The sequence below is a fragment of the Vombatus ursinus genome, unplaced genomic scaffold (genome assembly GCF_900497805.2).
Source record: "Vombatus ursinus unplaced genomic scaffold, bare-nosed wombat genome assembly UNPS02014830.1, whole genome shotgun sequence".
Taxonomy (NCBI): domain Eukaryota; kingdom Metazoa; phylum Chordata; class Mammalia; order Diprotodontia; family Vombatidae; genus Vombatus; species Vombatus ursinus.
The window spans coordinates 3,421,003-3,440,660 of NW_020954608.1; the positions used below are offsets into that span (position 1 = coordinate 3,421,003).

At 40.2% G+C, this 19,658-nt stretch overlaps 1 protein-coding gene across 2 annotated transcripts in view; it reads right to left on the bottom strand.

Moving 5' to 3' along the window:
- The window catches only part of ZNF277 (zinc finger protein 277), a 175,137-nt gene that overhangs the window by 14,720 nt on the left and 140,759 nt on the right, over positions 1–19,658 (bottom strand). For both annotated transcript variants that reach the window (XM_027838864.1, XM_027838865.1), the window contains exons 6-7: positions 11,801–11,911; positions 8,779–8,911 (exon numbers count right to left, since the gene is read on the bottom strand). In XM_027838864.1, the coding sequence (XP_027694665.1) occupies positions 8,779–8,911; positions 11,801–11,911 (244 nt within the window). The remainder of the gene's footprint in view (positions 1–8,778; positions 8,912–11,800; positions 11,912–19,658) is intronic.

Genomic DNA, 19,658 nt, shown 5'->3' on the forward strand with positions numbered 1-19,658 from the left:
TACTACAGAAAGTGTAGCCTCATCACTCATATGTGAAACTGGACCAAAGATGCTTGGTCCAATGGTTTCTCCTCAAATCCTGTCCCCCAGTTTCAGCAGATCTTATTTATACCATCTTAATGCCATCTGTTCCTTTTCTGCCCTTTTCTGCTCCAGTAATCTAGGAAAAAATAGCTTGTATACTAGTCTGGGGAGGCCAAGAGGAAGTGGTAACATTACCTTTCCCAAGGCAAGTCAAGTCTGAGAATTATGGGGACGAGCAGGGCATTAGGTCACTCCCTCTGCTTTTTAAAAAGATGAGGAAATTGAGGCCCACAGTGGTCCAATGACTTACATAAGACCAAACAGCTAATGACAGAGACAAGAGTCTGGATTGGGAGTCAGAGCACCTGAATATTAATCTCAGGACCACCACTTACTACCTGTATGACACTTCTCTTGACTTCAGTTTTCTTGGCTGCAAAATGAGGGGGATGAATATGATTACCTTGGAATTAAGGTTAGCTGAATCTGTGATCCTACTATCCCACTACTGGTACAGGTCTATGCTTTTTTTAATGGGAAAAAAAAATTGGCCTAAACTTTCAAGTTCTGGTATCACCTTTGAATACCAGTGCCTAAGAAATTGTCTTGTCTGTGGCAGGTGCTTTATGAATATTTGTTGAATTTAATATTCAAATAAAGCAGACTAGGGTATTCAAATAACCTCACAAAACCACAGACTACCATTACTACCAGAGGCATTTTTCCGAGGGAGGGGGAAAGGATGTGGGTATAGGTGTGAAAAGAAAGAAAAATAAAATGAATACATCATTTGTCAACTTAATGAGAGGCTTCAGAGTTGTCACAATCTATCAGGCTAATGTTGCATAAACTCAAATGTCATTGGATGCTCTTCAGCACTACGTCTTTGGCATAAAGATGGGGTGGTTAATTCAGAAACATAAAACTATGGTGGAAACTTTGCATAATAACAATAATAGCATATTTTTATGTAGCATATTGTAAAGAGTACACCACTGGCAAGAACCATTACATAATTTTGCCACAGTATAACCAACCAGATCTTAGTAAACAGAAGTTATATTTGGGGCATATAAATGGCCCAATGGATAGAGTGCTGGGGCTTGGATCCAAATTCAAATCCAGCCTCAGTAACTTACTGAGTTTGCCTCAGTTTTCTCATCTGTAAAATGGGTGTAATAATAGCGCCTCTTCCACCCCCATTGTTGTGAGGATCAAGTGAGATAAATTGTGAAGTGCCTAGCACAGTCCCTGGCACATAATAAGCACTATATAAATATTAACTATCATGAACATCATCATCATGATCATCATCATCATTTCTGGAGCTGCATTAACTCCTTTAGGAATTGAGGTGTTGTTTACTCTGGAAGTGAACTGAGGCCTTATTGGCTATGGTCTGTCTCATTGTCAAGAGTTTCTGAACATGGGAGAGGCCAAGACATGTTGTTGTTGTTATTGTTTAGTCATTTCAGTAGCGTCCAACTCTTCACGGCCCTGTTTGGGATTGTCTTGGCAGCGATACTGGAGTGGTTTGGCATTTCCTTCTCCAGTTCATTTTACAGATGAGAGGACCAAGGCAAACAGGCCTAAGTGACTTGCCCAGAGTTATACAGCTAGTAAGTGTCTGAGGCCAGATTTGAACTCAGAAAGATAAGCCTTCTTGATTCTAGGCCCTGCACTCATTCCACTGAGTCACTTAGCTGCTCCAGGCCAAAGCACGAGATAGAATTCCACATTTGGAGTAGGGAAAATGTGTATTCCAAGCCCAGCTTCTGATAACTGCTACTTGAGTGACTTAAGTTCTTTTTAAGACTCAAGTATCTCCTAAGTCCTAGACAGGTTCCGATCTGCATGGGTGGAGGGGATAAAAATCACAGATCTTTGACTAGTAAGTACCCAAGGATGAGTGTTGTGGATGCCACCATTCATTTTTACTCCTTAGATGGTTGTTTATCATTAAATAGCTTGATCGAAAAGTGGTAAGAAAACATCTTCCATTGCCAAAATAATTTGTAATATTCCTTTGAACTCAGTACAACATCCAGGGAATTATCCAGGAAGTACAGCATAAACTACATTCAGCTGTGGAGGGAAATGGAAATGGAACCCAAACAGTGAATTAGGAAAATAGCTATTTGTACAAAACAAGTACTCAGACGTTTCCGTAGGCCTCTGGTATGGTACAGCTAAGTTAGCCATTTATGAAAGGACCAGGACTCAGAGGAAAGAAACAACACATAACTTCCTAATTAAGAGATCGTGTCTGGTAATGAATCATATCACGAAAGTACAGAACAGGAGAAAAACAAAGTTGGGAAGGCATGTCAATAAAGCCTTGTGGTCCACCCCCTCAAACCTCTGCATCAGATGGCTCATGCGAGGGTTGGAAAGAGTATGCGACATGAAAGGCAGACCCACACCCACGTCCTTAGACAAAAGTAGGTTAGGAACAGACGAAGAAGGCAATGTGCTTTAAATGTGAATGGGTTGTTTTATGACAGAGACCTACAAAGAGAGATCCGTGATCACTTGAGATCGCTCAAGGTCTCGAAGTCACTAGAAGCAGCTTGTTTTTGTGTGTCTTAAAGGGGGAAATAAAATTTTCTTTTAAACCAAGGAATGCTGAGGTTTCAGTGGAAATAAGAGCCAGAGCTCCACAAAGCCTGGCATGTGAAGAGAATGTAGCTGGTGCCTAGATATTGATGTGGAAGTAAGGAAGAGTCAAAAAGACCAGAGTAAAAATCCAGCCTTACCCACTTATGTGCTGTATGACCCTGGGCAAGTCACTTAACTGGTGTCTGCTTCAGTTTCCTTAACTGTAAAATGGAGATACTAATAGCACCTATCTTGCAGGGTTGTTGTGAGAATCAAATGAGATAATATTTGTAATTAGCTGAGCATAATACCTGGCACACAGTAGGTGCTATATAAATTCCCTTCTCCTCACTCCACTTTCTTAAGGCAGGAAAAGCTGGGAATAAAGCTGTCTAGCTTACAGTGGCCTGACTACTCTGAGTGTTATCTCAGCCCTTTTCATCTTTCTGTAGAGAAAACAAGGTCTTTCTCTGGGTGACCTAGAACATGTAAATGGCCTTACGAAGCAATTGGAATCACAAGACCTGGATTCAAATCCCGACATTTACTATCTGTGAAATGTTAGGCAGGTTATGTAACTTCTTTGGGCCTCAGTTTCCCCAACTGTTAAATGAGTGGGTTGGACTAGATAACCTTGATGGCCCAGTACAGAAATCAGTTTCTTAAAATACCTGCCTGAGAAGACATCCACAGATGTCAAGTCAAAAATACTGCCCTATAGGAAGCAGCATTGAGAATGGGAACAGGGAGTGGGGATATTAACATACTTCATCTTTCTTTCTGATCGCCCCGCAACAAGGAGTATCACCTTTCTGCCTTCCTTTTCATTTTATATTTGGTCCAATTTCTTTATAAATAAAATTCGATTAAATAGCTAAAAGAACTAATAGGAGAATCAGAGATTTAGAGCTGAAAAGGACCCTAGAGGCCATTCAGTCTAATCTCATTGACCATATGAGGAAATTGAGGCTCAGGGACTTCAAATGAATAACTCAAGGTGACACAGACAGTCAGCATCAGAGGTGCTCTCCACTGTACCATACTGCCTCCTATCAAATAGGAATGTTTCTTCACTATGGCAGCAGGGCTAAAACCAGATGACCCCAGAGTCTTTATGCCCCACTTTTCTCTAATTCTTTTTTTAATATTAGAGATTTCCCCCCTCAACTACTCATTTTGCAGATAATTAAAACGGTTTTAATTCCCAATGGCAGAAGGAAGTCATGACCATCTATCTCTCTTATGTTGATCACAACTCTTAAGGTACTATATAGCTGGTAACCTGGGAAGCAGCTTCTCTGTGCCCATTCCTTAAACACACCTGTAGGCAATTCTTCACAACTCCCTTTAGCTCAGTTAGAGAGCATTCACTTTATCACCACATAACTCTAAGGAACAAAAATGCTCGAAAAGCTCCAAGCACTTAAGGGTCTTGCTCTTTAGCTCAGCAGGGCAGAGTAGGGTAATAATGAGGCTAAGGCTGGGGGTTTGAGCTTTGCATAGGCCACTTGGCATCAGTTACAACCCTGGCCAATGGAAACCATGAGCCACAAGGAGGACTAGGCTACAGTGGGGGTGGGGAGGCATTGCTACAAATCCCTTACCACTACTACAAAAACAACTCTAAGTACTATTAGGATACTATCATCACATCAAAGTACAACATAGTAAGCATCTGTTTATTATTCCTCCTGGTCATAGTATTACTATCTCAGAACTCTAATTTAATTTAAAATTTTGGGGTTGTATATCTTTTTTTTTTTAATTGGACTTAATAATGGTGTAGGGAAATCCCAGTGACAAAACTCTCCCTACCAATATAGATCAGTACCAGTTCTGCAACTTATTCTCTTGGAAAGTTGGCTGGGAAGGGCAGCTAGGTGGTGCAGTGGATAGAGCACCGGCCCTGAAGTCAGGAGGACCTGAGTTCAAATCTCGCCTCAGACCAAACACTTGACACTTACTGTGTGACCCTGGGCAAGTCACTTAACCCCAATTGCCTACCTAAAAAAGAAAGAAAGAAAGTTGGCTGGGGGCACTAAGCAATTACAGGGCTGGCCAAGGGTGATATAGACAGTGTAAGTCAGAAGTGGCCCTTGAACCCAGTCTTTCCTGACTCCAGTGTTGGATCTCTAGCCATTAGACAAGGCTGTCTCTCATTTTGTCCATCTTTATATTTGAAAAGAGGAGGAATAACATAAGTAATAATGTGACAGACTCAGTGTATGAAGACCTAGGTTCAAATCATCCTGCCTCTGACTTTTATTAGCTGTGTGACCAATGGGCAGGTCACACTATAACTATTGTGATGATATATTTATTGTAGCCATAGTTTCTTAATCACTTGACACATAAGAAAGCTACCTTTAATATCTGGCAGCTAGGTGGTCCAGTGGATTGAGTGCTGGGCCTGAAGACAGGAAGACCAGAGTTCAAATTCGGCCTCAGACGCTTAGTAGCTGCGTGACTTTGGGCAAGTCACTTAGGCCTGTTGGCCTCAGCTTCCTCAACTGTAATATGATCTGGAGAAGGAAATGGCAGATCATTCCAGTATCTTTGCCAAGAAAACCCCCAAAACAGGTCAAGAAGAGTTGAGAATACTGAAAACGATTCAACGACAAATGTAATAATATATACAGTGTTTTGCAAACTTGAAAGTACTGTACAAATATGATCTTGAGGCATATTATTGAGGCCTTTTTTAGAGAAGTTGGAAACATTACACATAGGACATAATGCATCAGCTACGTGCATTAATAGCAGCAGGCCCTGGAGTACAATGTCAAGTGAAGTTTGACAGGACTCAATCGTTTACACCCAGATATAAGAGGCTAGGTGGTTCTACTAAGGACAGAAGATTTATAACCACAGGAACTAGAGTGAACTATGGGTTAGTAGTATATTTACTTTTCTAAAAGTGTCAGAGGAGGCTTAATGAGCTCAAGAGATCTGATTCTTTTCTTATTGAAAAGATGAGTTCCTCTGGCCATTTGGTGTTCCACTAAATCCCATGCTAAGGTATTAGTTTAAAAGAGTCTAGGAAGGAGCCCCATTCAATTCTCCTCCATTTTTTTGCTGTGCCTCCGTATTTCTTGGAGGTTTAATACTGAGGCCCATTCCCTAATGAATTCTGCTGAACCCTGAAGGCAGGTTTGCTGGAGAAGATGAGACTGAATGATTTCAGGAGAAGACTGAAGGATTCAAATGATGCATGTGGCTTTGCCGTTAGCTAGTTGTGAAACATTTGTTGTGCACCATGGTAACTCACAGAGCCAGCCTGCAAACTAGCCTCATGAGGAGAATTTTTTTTTTTTAAACTTTAAATGCCAAAAGGATTAGAACAGGCAGAAATTGCTCCCTGGAGCCAGGAAGAAGATTTACATCCCAATTCAGGACACACATGTTCCTTTTTGAAAGATAAAAGTATCACCCTTAAAAGAAAACAACTTTATTGGATCCAATTATGCTTTTGTGGACAATGGTTATCGATTTTAATTCAGCGTTCATCACAGGAAAAAGCTCCTCCCATTTGCTTAGAAGAAATGTCAATGAAATACAAAACTTCTATCTGACATCCTATTCCATTTTTAAGTTAATAGACCCTCTGTGTATAACTGCCCACCAATCTGCCATATGCAACTAAAAATGAGTGGGTGCTCAGGCGGGTGGCTGAACCCTAGGCTGATTTGGTGGTAGATATATTCTGGTGCCATGTCACTATGGGGATGTTCCTAGGCCAGCTCTTTCAGTCTCTGATGCTGTAGCTGCTATGACATCCCTAGTACTAATAGTATGTCCCAAAGATACCCTAGAAATTCATATAACTTAACAGAGACCTGTGCATAGGTAGGTCTAAAAGGAGGCATGTAGCAGAGCCAGGAGTAAACACCTGGCCCCCAGGATAGGACATCTAATAATAGCTAAGATTTACATAGCACTTAAAGGTTTACAAAGCATTTTGCCTAGTTTATCTCACTGATCTTCACAACAACCTTTTTGAACTAGGTGCTATTCTTATCTCCATTTTCTAGATGAGAAAACTGAGGCTAAGAAAGGCTGAGTAACTCATCTAGAGTCATACACATAGCACTTGTCTCTGGTGGGATTTAAACTCACATCTTCCTGAATCCAAGTTCAATGTTCTTTCCACTGTTGTGATATCCTGGAAGCATTATGAAACAAATAAAAAACAAAAAACAAACAACAACAACAACAACAACAAGAAAAAAGCTAGGGGTGGTGGCACTCCTTGAATGGAGGTCCTGAGGCGGGTTGATCACTTGAGCTCTGGAAGGTTGAGCTGCAGTAGAGTTAGAGGCAAGAGGTTATCAGCACCAATATGGTGAGTTTTGGGGAACAGTGAGACAGGACTAAGTGACCTAAAGAGGAGTGAACCAGCTCAGTTTGGGAATGGAGCAGGTCAAAGCTCTCGTACCGATCAATAATGGGATTGGGTCCATGAATGGCTGCTGCACTTCCAGCCTGGATATAGTCAAGAAATAAAGGAAGAAAGAAAAGAAAAAAGGAAGAAAGAAAGAAGAAAGAAGGGAAAGGGAAAAAGATAAAGCACTAAAAATTTTCATAGAAGCATTATATATAATTGCAAAAAACTGGAAGCAACCCTAGAGCAGCTGGATGGTGGAGTGGAGAGAGTGTCAGGCATAGAGTCAGGAAGATGCATCTTCCTAAGTTCAAATCTGGCCCCAGACATTTTCTAGTTGTGTGACCCTTGGCAAGTCACTCAACCCTGTTTGCCTCAGTTTCTTCATCTGTAATATGAGCTGGAGAAGGAAATGGCAAACCACTCCAATACTTTGCCAAGAAAAAAAACAACAACCCAAACCCAAAAAGTTGGATGCAACACAACTGAAACAAGTGAAGAATAGCAAAGGAAGCGACCTACCCACCTTTGGGCTAACACCCACCTGGTCGCCCAATTATATGTGGCTGCACTGAGCTATGTGATCTTTGAGAAGTCAGTGTCTGTAACAGCATGACCCATAGGCTAAGAGTGACAGGGATTTTGCAGGGAGGGTGGGTTTTCTGACTTTGGAGACTTACTCTCTGTGGGGTGGAAGGCCATCTCTACCCCAGAGGACACCTTAGCCATTACACCCACTTGCCACTATGTTTAGGCAGAACTATGAAGTAGATCCAGCGGGTCCTTCCTCTCTTTCTACCTTCAGGTTTGTTGTAACCTTGTGATACCCAGGGTTTCTGACTATGGCCACACATACGAATTTCTATTCCCCCTGTTAATAATTCATGCTCTGTACTTCTGTTTCCTTCTAGCCCCACTTAAAAATCTACCTGTACTATGACCCCCATGAATTAATGTGTTTGTTATTCCTCTCATGTAATATTTATACTCTGACAGGGCCTTTCCGGACACAACAATCTAATGTGGCAGTCTAGCGGGAATAATTTTGTGTAGGCAGGACTTTTAGGTGCCACTTAAAAGTAAGCCACATAGGTATTTGGTGAGGTATGGCTTAAAACTGTCAGTGGGAACCCTCTTGGTCAGTAGGGGATTTGATCACTACCATTGGCAAGGGTTGGGATAGAGTAGGATAGGGTGAGGTGAGCTGTGGGGAAGGGAGAAGGAAAACTTGAGGTAGCCAATAGGAAGTGGTGCAGTGGTGGTCCACTATTAACGATGCCAGCCTTGGAGTCAGAGGACCTAGATTTGAATCCTGGCTTTGCCATATGTTATCCATATGGCCCTGAGAAATTTAATTCAACTCTCTGGCCCTCACTTTCCTCATCTATAAAATAAGGAAGTGGGAACTCAAAAATCCTCTTCTGGTTCTGAGTCTATGATAATTGTTTGGATGTAAGGTCTAAAGTCAATATATTCCACATAAAAAAAGGTTATATGAGTGCTTTGGAATTTATTTTAGTTAAGTTGTTAATATTAAGATTGCTGTTAACGTGGGTGACATTTTATTTTATTTTATTTTTTTGGAATCTACAAATGTTTGTTCAGCTGTTTTGTAAACTCACCATTCTTAAGAGGGAATATAATTCTGAAGAGCCCTTCAGTTGCATTTTGACCTTTGTGCTAAGTAGCTTGTTAAAAAATTAGAGATGGATCTTTAACAAGATTGTGTTTGCTGTTCTTCAATCAATTTTTCAATTAGGAAGGGAAAAGCTTACCAAATAATTAATGACATAAAATCGGTCATATTCTCTATTCTTAGCATTGATCTTGCGATGCTGCTTTTTCCTCATGTGATCCTTAAGTGTATTTTTGTCTCTGAAGAACTTTTCACAGTATAAGCACTGCAAGCTAAAATGAAAACATAAATAATAGTATCTGAACTGAAAGGTTTCCCAATATGCACTACTTTCGTACTTCAGACTGTAAGAAGTTTTATGGTCTCTTTTCGTTGACCTTTGGGTCACCAGCAGCTTTTGGATATTTAGAGATTGTAGTGTTGTCTGATTTATAACCATTTGTATTAAATTAAAACAAAAATTAAAAAAAAAGGAAATGTTTTTGTGTCAGGGAATATCTTGGGAATAACTGAAAACATTGTACAAGTTTCCAAATGCAAATCCGCCTCTTTTAACTATTTAATTCTGGGCCCAACTCATTGTCCATCTGTGGTGTCTTTCTGTATTAATGTGCAAACTTAAATTGCTAGCTGTTTGAATGCATGTTATAGTCTGGACAATTGGCTTTTTTCATCCATTTAGGTTTTCCTGAATATATGGTTAGGCCAATCACTTTTGAGTAATTATTGATCCCACTGAGGAAGCCTTGTCATGCTACGGAGATAGATGCAATCAGCACAATATCATCTATAAACAGGCACCTCTGGAGGACCTCATCATTTATATATATGCTTAAGACATACTCATGATATTGGTAAACTCCCCAGGTGAGCATACATCTCCCTGCATTATGCTTTATTTGACATTAGTAATTTAAAATGGGGCACAAAGACTTCTATTTTCAACAATGGTTAATATAAGTAGTGTAAAAGATATCATGTAGGAGATTATGACTAGAAAATGAGGTAGGTTAATCACGTAAGGGGTAAGGAATAACATAGGCCAGCCCCAGTATCTATTGTCTACTGGCATCCATGAAATGTAAGATGACCTAAAAGAAGGCCTCCAGAATATTGGTTGGATGAGGGTTAATGGGAGAACATATACAGAAATTCACAGGATGAGAAGGTGGGATTGGTTTGCTCTCTGTACCAATGAAGAGGATACTTAGAGTGATAAGATCACAGATTTAAACATTATTTATAATCACCTATTCTCAGTCAATCAAGCTTTAAAGGGTCAAGCAAATACTTTTAAGAATTCATGGATCGTTAGCTAAGGATTAAAAATCGTACACTTAAATCTTCATCTTAATAGGATTTTACCTTTGGGATTAGACTTATTCACTGCAACTTCTGCTAGGGGATGATGTTTTTATCTTCATTTTTATAGACGGACACTGAGGCATGGTGGAGTTAAGTGTGCTACTTGGGATCAAGCAGTGTTGATATGAAAATTAGAACTAAATGCCTGTTGAGAATTGCTCATTGCTTCTTTGGGGGTACGGTGACTTTCCGGGAAGACTTTGAAAGATATTCAGTAACACCTCATTAGTTTGCTTTTACTAGGAAGGGAGGTCCTCCACATAAGTGCATTTCCCCAATAACTGAAGCTAAACCCTTTAAGCACTGATGCTTTTAAAAGTTTAACCATTTCTGATGGAAATTCTTCTAAAGTGTCACACACTTTCCTACTTTCTTAGACAGGGTAAGCTGAATGTAATTCAACTTAATCTTGATGACTCAGAGGTATCCTTATGAACCTTGATTTCTGTCTCAAAAGATAAAGGTGCTTATGTTTTGGAGAAAAATTCTCCTGCCTACCCCTGCTTGATAAGGTAGGATAGACACTGATGATTAACTAGCTTGTAGATATGAAATGGAAATCTGGAGTGATATCAGGAAGCAGTGAACTACAGAAAGTGGGAAGGATTTTTTTTTAAAAATTCAGTTAGAAAGGTCAACTCAAACCAAACACTTAAAAACAGGGTGAAGTAATCACAGTCTTACACCTGGAAGGCTCTGGTTGAATCCAATCCAACAAGTCTTTATTAAGCTCCTACCATATGCAAGGTACCTGGTAGATGGTTGGGCGTATAAATAGGAAAGCATGGTAGTACCTATGCTCAGCTTATATTATAGTGTGAAAATACAACATGCAAACATTAAAGTTTACACATGGTAACTTGAGGCTGGAGAGAGCACTGAGAGCTAAGGAGATTGGGAAAGAATTCCTGTAGGAAGTGGATGGTGAACTCAACCTGGAAGGATTCAAAGAGGTGGAGATGAAGAGAGGGAGTGCATTCTTGGAGGCAGGGGACAGAAGGCCAATTTCAGAGAACAGCAAATCATCTTGTCTGGATGACCTACTTCACAGGCCATTGTTGGGTTCAAATAAGATGATGCCAAAACCCCAATTTCACAAATGAGGTGCAGAGCAGTGGTATGATAATCATTTCAGTAGCTACTGTGGGTATGTAGGCTAATTATCCCTATACTAGATGGCCCCAAATTATGGCATTTTTTGAGTTCTTAGGTATATACAGGTTGTCCCAAAAGTGTTAGTGCAGTTTTTAAGTTTATTAAGCTAAAAATATTACAATTTTCCTATCTCCTCCCTTCCTTCCTGGTTGTTAGCTATTATTTCTTTCAACGGTGTAAGCCTATTTCCAGGCTACCATTCTGATTTGCCATCATTCAGTTTTTATGGACTGGGAAACCACATAACCAAGTTTTTTTTAGAATTGTGTCTAAAGTAAAACTCTCTGTGAGGACCCAAGGAGTTACAGAGTAAAGGATTTGGGAGTTAGTGCATGGGCTTGGTGATAACTCTTTCAGTAGCTCAGAGCCTCAATTTCAGATCTTCAATTCCATCCCATATAATCAAGGTTTCTCAATGTTTGACTTTTGGTTAAACTGCATTTACAGTAAATGTGTATTAAAATTAAGTGGAAATATAATCTAGAAGAGTGAGAATTGTTCTTCAATCCTTCAACTTTTCTAATATTACAAATAAGCAGGTTATGCTTCACTAATTACCTTTGACTATTAAATTGATTTAAAAAAAAAACTCCATTGAGATTAACATGACTTCAAGGTATGTTTCCTAAAACAGTACTTACTTGTCAAGCTTTTTCTGTAATGTCTCGAGAAATTCACTGCAATGTACAATATTGTCTGGCAATCCAATGTTGAAGGCATGCTCTTTTGCCATGTGGTTCAAAAGGACAGACCTACAATGAGATTAGAGATTAGATGATATTATTTATAGAAATAATCACTAGCTAATAGTGAAGGGCAGCTTCGTGTCCCAGTGGATAAAGCACCAGGCCTGGAGTCAGAAAGACTCATCTTCCTGAGTTCAAATCTGGTCTCAGACACTTAATAGCTGTATGACCCTGGGCAAGTCACTTAACCCTATGTGCCTCAGTTTCCTCATCTGTAAAATAAGCTGGAGAACAACATGGAAAACCACTCCAGAACCTTTGTCAAGAAAACTCCAAATGGGGTCATAAAGAGTCAGACACGACTGAACAATAGTGAAGTTAGTGAAGGCAGTTAGGTGATACAGTGGATAGAGTGTTGGACCTGGAGTTAGGAATATTAGAGTTCAAATTCTACCTCAAATACTTCTTAGCTACGTGATCATGGCCAAGTCACTTATCCTTCTGTGCCTGTTCCCTCATCTGTAAAATGGGGACAATAGCACCTATCTTCCAGGGGGCTTGTGAAGATAAAATGAGATATTTGTAAAGTAGTTTGCAAACCTTAAACACTATATAAATGCTAGTAATTATTATTACCATTATTGCCTTAGAATTCATCCCCTTCCTTCATCTTCATATTTTACTAGTCTAGACCTGCATTTCTCATCTTTGAGTAATTCTTACACCATATAATTTCGGCAGTGGAAAGAATATTGTTTTTATAGTCACAGGAACTAGCTTGAAAGTTCACCTCTGCTACTTACTACCTGTGTAGACATGTCATGTAACTTCCCTGGGCCTTCACCTCTTTATCTGTAAACTAGGGGGTTAGAGTAGATGACCTCTAGTAGATAACCCCTTTCTAGCTCAAAATCTATCACTGTATTCTAGTTCATGTTGAACATCAATGAAGAAAATCTCAAAACCAAAGGGACTTTGCCCACTATAACTGTATATTAAAATTCCTACTGGCCATTCAATTCTTTCCAATCTAGATTTTTTGCCACCTCCCTTCTACAAAACTTCTTCTCAAAAGTCACAAATGACCCCTTAACCACCAGTCTAATTATTCTTTTTAAGGTTCTTGTGTGTGTGTGTGTGTGTGTGTGTGTGTGTGTGTGTTTTGTTGCTCCTAGCAGCAACCATTCCAAATGAATACTCTCTTCTCCCTTGCCTTCAGGGATACCACCCTCTCTGGATGCTCCTTCTACTATTTTTATTATTTCTTTTCTGTCACCTTCATGGACTCCTCATTTCCCCCCCCCCCTTAATAAAGGTGATCCTTAAGAATCTATTTTAGCTTCCGTCCATAGTCTCTGCCTTGCTATCTCATTCATTCTCACAGTTTCAATCACTACGTCTACACAAATGACTTTCAAAAGTTTGGAGCATTGGGAAAGAGTATAGGTCTTGGATTTAGGAAGACTTGGGTTTGAATCCTGATTCAGATACTTACTAATTGCATATCTCTGGAAAAATAATTTTAACCTCCCTGGGACTCATTTACATTATCTAGAGAATATGAAGGGTTGGACTTGATGACCTCTGGAAGAGGACCAATGACAGTACAAGGGTGATGTCTTAATTTGCATGTGAATTGGATGTAAGGCAGAGCTGTGCAAAGTTGTCAGCTTCACTCTCTCCTCCACAGTCATCGAAGTCCAGTAGCAAGACAGAAGTCAAGATAACTGGTAATGGCCTGGGACTTTGGCCTTTCTAAATTTAGGTCTTAGTTCATCTCACTTCTGGCTTTCAATCTGTCATACTATCTATCTAGCTCTGACCTCACTTTTGAGCTTCAGGCCTGTATTTCCAGCTGCCTTCAAGGGTACATCTTTATCTGGACATTCCACCTACATTAAACTCAACGTGTCCCAAACTGGGCTTATTGTGTTTCCCTGTAAATCTGCTCCTTCCTTTTGACTTCACCACTTGAGTGTATTGCTTCAATGACACTCTTTGCTTTTCCTTTCTTTCTCTTTTTTTATTCCTATAGCTAGTCCCTTTTCCCCCTCCAAACAGGAAAAAAAGAAAAGAAAAACAAACCCTTCTGACAAACTCGAATAGTAAAGCAAAGCAAATTCCACATTGGCCATGGGCTACAATGTAAATGAAAATATCAGCAAAAGCATTATGAATTCTGAGAAAATGGCAGAGAACAGATAATTAAATATGCCTTCACCTCATGGCAGAGAAGTACAGGCCTACTAGGATACGATACTGTATATATTGTCAGATAAGGTCACTATACCCGATGTTTTGCTTAATTGTTTTTCTTTGTCATAAGGAAGGGTTCATTCTGGAAGGATGATTAAAATAACAGATGTAAAAGACAAAAGCCTTGCATTAATTTTATTTTTTTAATTAAATAGAAACAATGTATGTCTCATTCAGATGTATCACGTAGCACTGTGAATTCTAGTTTTCTTGGTGTGATATCACAGAATCTCAATATAACCAATACAGTTCAATCTACAGTAGGCTAAGAATCCCTTCTACAATATACCTAAAGAACAGTGACCCAGCTTGCCATTGAGACCTCTAATGAGGGGGAACCCACTACATCTTTTTGCAATCCTTTGAACTTTTGGAAAGCTCAAATTCTTAGAAAGCTTCTCCTTACAGGAAGCTGAAATCCATTGATTTGCCTTTTAGGGCAAAGCAGAATGAATCTAATCCCTTTTATACATGACAATCCTTCAAAGACTTGAATACCACTATCATGTGCTCTCTAAGGATTCTCTTCTCCAGGTCAAACATTCCCAGTTCACTTGGTAGATTCCTGTATCACACTAACTCAAGGCTCCCTTTAGAGTGTCTGGGTTATCCAGTAACAGTAATTAATTATCATTATTGTAATAATGATAATTTAACAACTCGTCTTTCTATGGTGTTATTGTTCTTCACAATAAGAAGACAAGCAAGTCTCAGCTAAAATCCCACCTACTACAAGTAGCCTTTCTGGTTTTCTTTAATCTTTAGTGCCTAGCCTCTGAGATTATCTCCAGTTTATCCTGTATATACATTGTTGAACATAGTCGTCTATATGCTGTCTCTCTCATCAAACTGTAAGCTTCTTCAGAGTAGGAACTGACTGTCTTTTCTTTGAATTCTCAGTACTTAGCAGGATGCATAGCACATAGTAGGTGCTCAATAAATACATTTTGACGGACTGACTACAAGTATCATTATTCTCATTTTTTCCTCTTTCTTTCTTCCTTTTTTTTTTGCTTTTTGGTGAGGCAATTGGAGTTAAATGACTTGCCCAGAGTCACAGACCTATTAAGTGTCAAGTGTCTGAGGCTGGGATTTGAACTCAGGTCCTTCTGATTCCAAGGCCAGAGCTCTATCTACTGCACCACCTAGCTGCCCCTACTATTCTCATTTTACAAGAAATCCAGAGAGTTACTTGTCTATGGTGACACTGTTAGTGTTCCTAGATTGTAAGCTCATGAGAACAGGGATTCTGCCTTTTTTAAACTTTGCATTTCTCCTGGCACTTAGCACAATGCTCTGCACACAGTAGGTACCTTATAAAAGTTTACAGAATATGTGAAATATGAAAAGTATATATCTTTAAGAAGTATAAAATCAATCAAAAAGCATTTATTAAATGCCTACTACAAGTGAGACACTACGCTAGATGCTGGGCTACAAAGACAATAATGGAACAGTCTCTTCTCTCAAGGATTTTACATGCAATTGGGGTAAACAACATGTATATGTGTAGGTTTACACAGAATAAAAATATGGAGAATAAACACAAAATCACTCAACCAATCAATAAGCATTTATTAGGTGCTCACTATGAGCCAGGCACTGTTCTAAGCACTGGAGATTCAAATAGAAAAGATGAAATAATCCCTTCTCTCAAAGAGCTTATATTCTAATGGAGGAGATAAGCACTATACACACGCGCGCACACACTCACACACACACACATAAGTGCATAAAATATAGTTAAATACAAAGAAGTTAGGGTAGGAGGGCATATTAGAAATTGGGTAGGGGAGATCAGGTAAGGCTTTATGCAGAAGAGGGTACTTGAGCTGTGTCTTGAAGGAAGCTAGGGATTCAATGAAGCAGAGGTGAAGAAGAAGAACATGCCAGACAGAGGAGATGGCAAATGTATCACATACATCAACACCATTGGAGAGACAAACAACTATGAAATGATGTCTGTCATCCATATGCTGACTAGCCAGTAAGAGATGAACTAGAAGACATATAAAAGGGTAGTACATGCACCAGAAGTACATGAGTTATTGCACCACGTCTGGATTAGGAGGCCAAGTTTGTGCTTCTTTCTACTTGGGTAAGAGAATCACAGGGCTCTAAAGATAAGCTATGCATTTGCTCTCTGATCTGCAAAGTAAGTTACTCTTTATGTACTTAGTCTTCCAAGTTATGGGGAAGGAAAAGAGACAGTGCCCTGTTACATTGAAACTTATCTAGGATCATGGGAATAGCCTAAAAACAGATTAATCCTTTACACTCCGTCTCTCTCTCTCTTTTTTTTTTTTTTAACCAGGGCTGCCATCACTGCAGAAGTACAATGGCCTGAGGGCCATTTTGTATTTTTCTTTTTTTTCCCACAGATTGCCCAAGGCCAAAGAATTTATCACCCAGCGGCAAGCCTCTTACTGATGAGCTTCTTGGTGCTCAGCTAGTCTGTTCCTAGCAAAGCAGGCACAGACTGCTGTTGGGACTATACTCAGAGGCTCTCTATCATAACAGACACAACAGAGCTTGTGCTCCATTGGTGGAACCTTTGGGAATCCATGATCAACTCCATACCACTATGAGATATCAGAGTAAGACATTTAATACAGGTATCTCTTCACCTTAAAACTTAACCTTCAGTACAAGATTAGTCTTTCAACTTAAGATGTGAGGGGAAAAAAGGAAGTAAAAGTTCAGTCTCTTTTGTCTCCTGGCTTGTCTCACACAATCCTCTGATTTCCTGGCATCTGACAATTTAATGTAATTGTCACTTGATTGGAGGGAAGGGTTGTCTTTATTTACCCATTCCATATTTGCCATTTTGATGGGATTCAATCAAGCATGATATTTTAAGTTGTTCAACTTTACTACACTGTTTCTAATCATCTGTTTCACCATTACCACAAAGTCAGCTTCATCAACTAATTATAATTATCTCAGCCAGCATTTCAGTTTCTTGGCTTATAACATCTTATCTTGAGTCCACAAGTCTACTTTTACACATAATTAGATGATCATTCATGTAGGCCATTCTGACGAACTAAAGAATTCTTAGAAACATACAATTTAAAGAGATTGGTCATAATTTTCTGAGATTCAATACTTACTATATTTATTTATGTATTTTTCTACTTCTACACTTAAAATTTTATTTATTTTTAGTTTTCAAAATTCATTTCCGTAGGATTTTGAGTTCTAAATTTTCTCCCCTTCTCTCCCCTCCCCCCACACCATGAAGGCATACATTCTGAATACTTCTTCCCTCAATTTGCCCTCTTTTCTGTCAACCTCCTCCCCCCTTCTCTTATCCCTTTCCCTTTCTATTTTCCTGTAGGGTAAGACAGATTTCTATACCCCATTGCCTGTGTATCTTTTTTAACATTCATTTTTAAAACTTTGAGTTCCAAATTCTCTCCCTTCCTCCCTCCCCACCCACCCTCATTGAGAAGGCAAGCAATTCAATATAGGTTATATGTATGTACTCATGCAAAACACTTCCACAATAGGCATGTTGTGAAAGACTAATATATTTCCCTCCATCCTATTCTTTCCCCCATTTATTCTATTCTCTCCTTTGACCCTGTCTCTCCTCAAAAGTGTTTGCTTCTGATTAGCATCTCCCCCAATCTGCCCTCCCTTCTATCACCTCCCCCCCAACTTCTTCCTCCCTACTTTCCTGTAGAGTAAGATAGATTTCCATACCCAATTGAGGGTGTGTTAATCCTTCCTTAAGCCAAATCTGATAAGAGTGAGGTTCACTCACTCCCTCTCACCTCCCCCCCTCTTCCCCTCTACTGTAAAAGCTTTTTTCTTGCCTCTTTCATGTAAGATAATTTCTCCCATTCTACCTCTCCCTTTCTCCTTCTCGAGTAAGAGAGGTAGAGGAAAAACTGGGAAGAGAAATGAGAATGACGCAAGAAAAGCATGAAAAACAAGTCAACAGTTTGATAAAGGAGACTCCCTCCCCCAAAAAATACTGAAGTAAATAACACCTTAAAAAATAGACTAGACCAAATGGCAAAAGAGGTCCAAAAAGCCAGTGAGGAGAAGAATGTCTTAAAAAGCAAAATTGGCCAAATGGAAAAGGAAGTCCAAAAGCTCACTGAAGAAAATACTTCCTTAAAAATTAGAATACAGCAATTGGAAGCTAGTGTCTTAAAAAGCAGAATTGGACAAATGGAAAAAGAGGCCCAAAAGCTCACTGAAGAAAATAATTCCTTAAAAATTAGAATGGAACAAATGGAAGCTAATGACTCTATGAGAAATCAAGAAATTATACAACAAAACCAAAAGAATGAAAAAAATAGAAGACAATGTGAAATATCTCATTGGAAAAACAACTGACCTGGAAAATAGATCCAGGAGAGATAATTTTAAAATTATTGGACTACCTGAAAGTCACGATCAAAAAAAAAGTCTAGACATCATCTTTCCCCTTACAATCTGTGGGCTGAGATCTCCAGAAGCTGGTTGTGCTGGGGCTGGGGCTGGCCTGTGCTTCTCTCTCACCAGGTCCAACAGATCTTTCCTACTGACCTTTTAAGTTGTCTTTGGCATTTGTGGGTTGAGAAGTCTGGAAACTGCCACAGCTGCCAGTGATTCAGTCCCCTGAGGCCTGGTCTGTGCTAGCACAGCCCACGCTAGACTGAGCTCCTCTCCCTGCCTGGCACAACAGACTTTTCCCATTGACCATCCAGGTTGTCTTGGGCTGGAAATTTGTTTCACTCTGTCTTTTTGTGGGTTCTGTGACTGTCTGATGTTGGCAGCTGCCAGGTTGGGTACTGTGGCAAGGGTAAGGTAAGATATGGGTATTTTGGAAGTCGAGGCAGGGACTGTGGTAGGCAGAGTCGTGTGTACTGGGATGGGCTGGATACGGAGAAGCCATGAGGCAATTGGGCAGTGCTATGAGATAAGCTGGGTGCAAGGAAGTAGCCGAGCCTGAGCTCCTGAGGCAAGGGGCGGTGCCATGTGGGAGTGGGATGGCAGAGGACTGAGTTCCCTCTGCTTAGTCCCCTCCCTATATGCAACGTCATCCCCAGATGCCTCTTGTGACCTTCCTGACTTTGTGCAGCACTGACCCAGTCCCCTCCTGAGTCTGACTTCCTAGGTCACGTACTCTTGTCTATGCGTCAATCCCAGATGCCTCCTTCCTGTATCCAATCCTGGCCTCCTACGTCACTCCCTCCCCCTTGGTGTGCTAAACTCAGACAGCCCCTTCCGGTATCTGACCCTACAATCATTGGCTAGTAGCGGGCTGGGGAGGAGGGGCTAAGTAGGTACTTAGGAACAAGCTGGTCAGATCACACACGTGCGCTCTCCCCTGGCTCCTGCCTGTTGCTCTGGCCTTGCTGCTTGGGCTTGCTATGATGGTTTGCTGTGTTGGCCTCTGAATAAAGCTGTGGTGTTGGTGCCTCCTGATGGCTTGTCTCTGTGTGGTGATCCGGCTGAGGACCGAAGACCCAGGAGTGGGTAAGACTCTGGCAGTGCACTTCTTTTAAGAGAAGTGGGTACTGGCGCACGACTGGCAGAGGGCCGGCGTGCGGCCCGTATA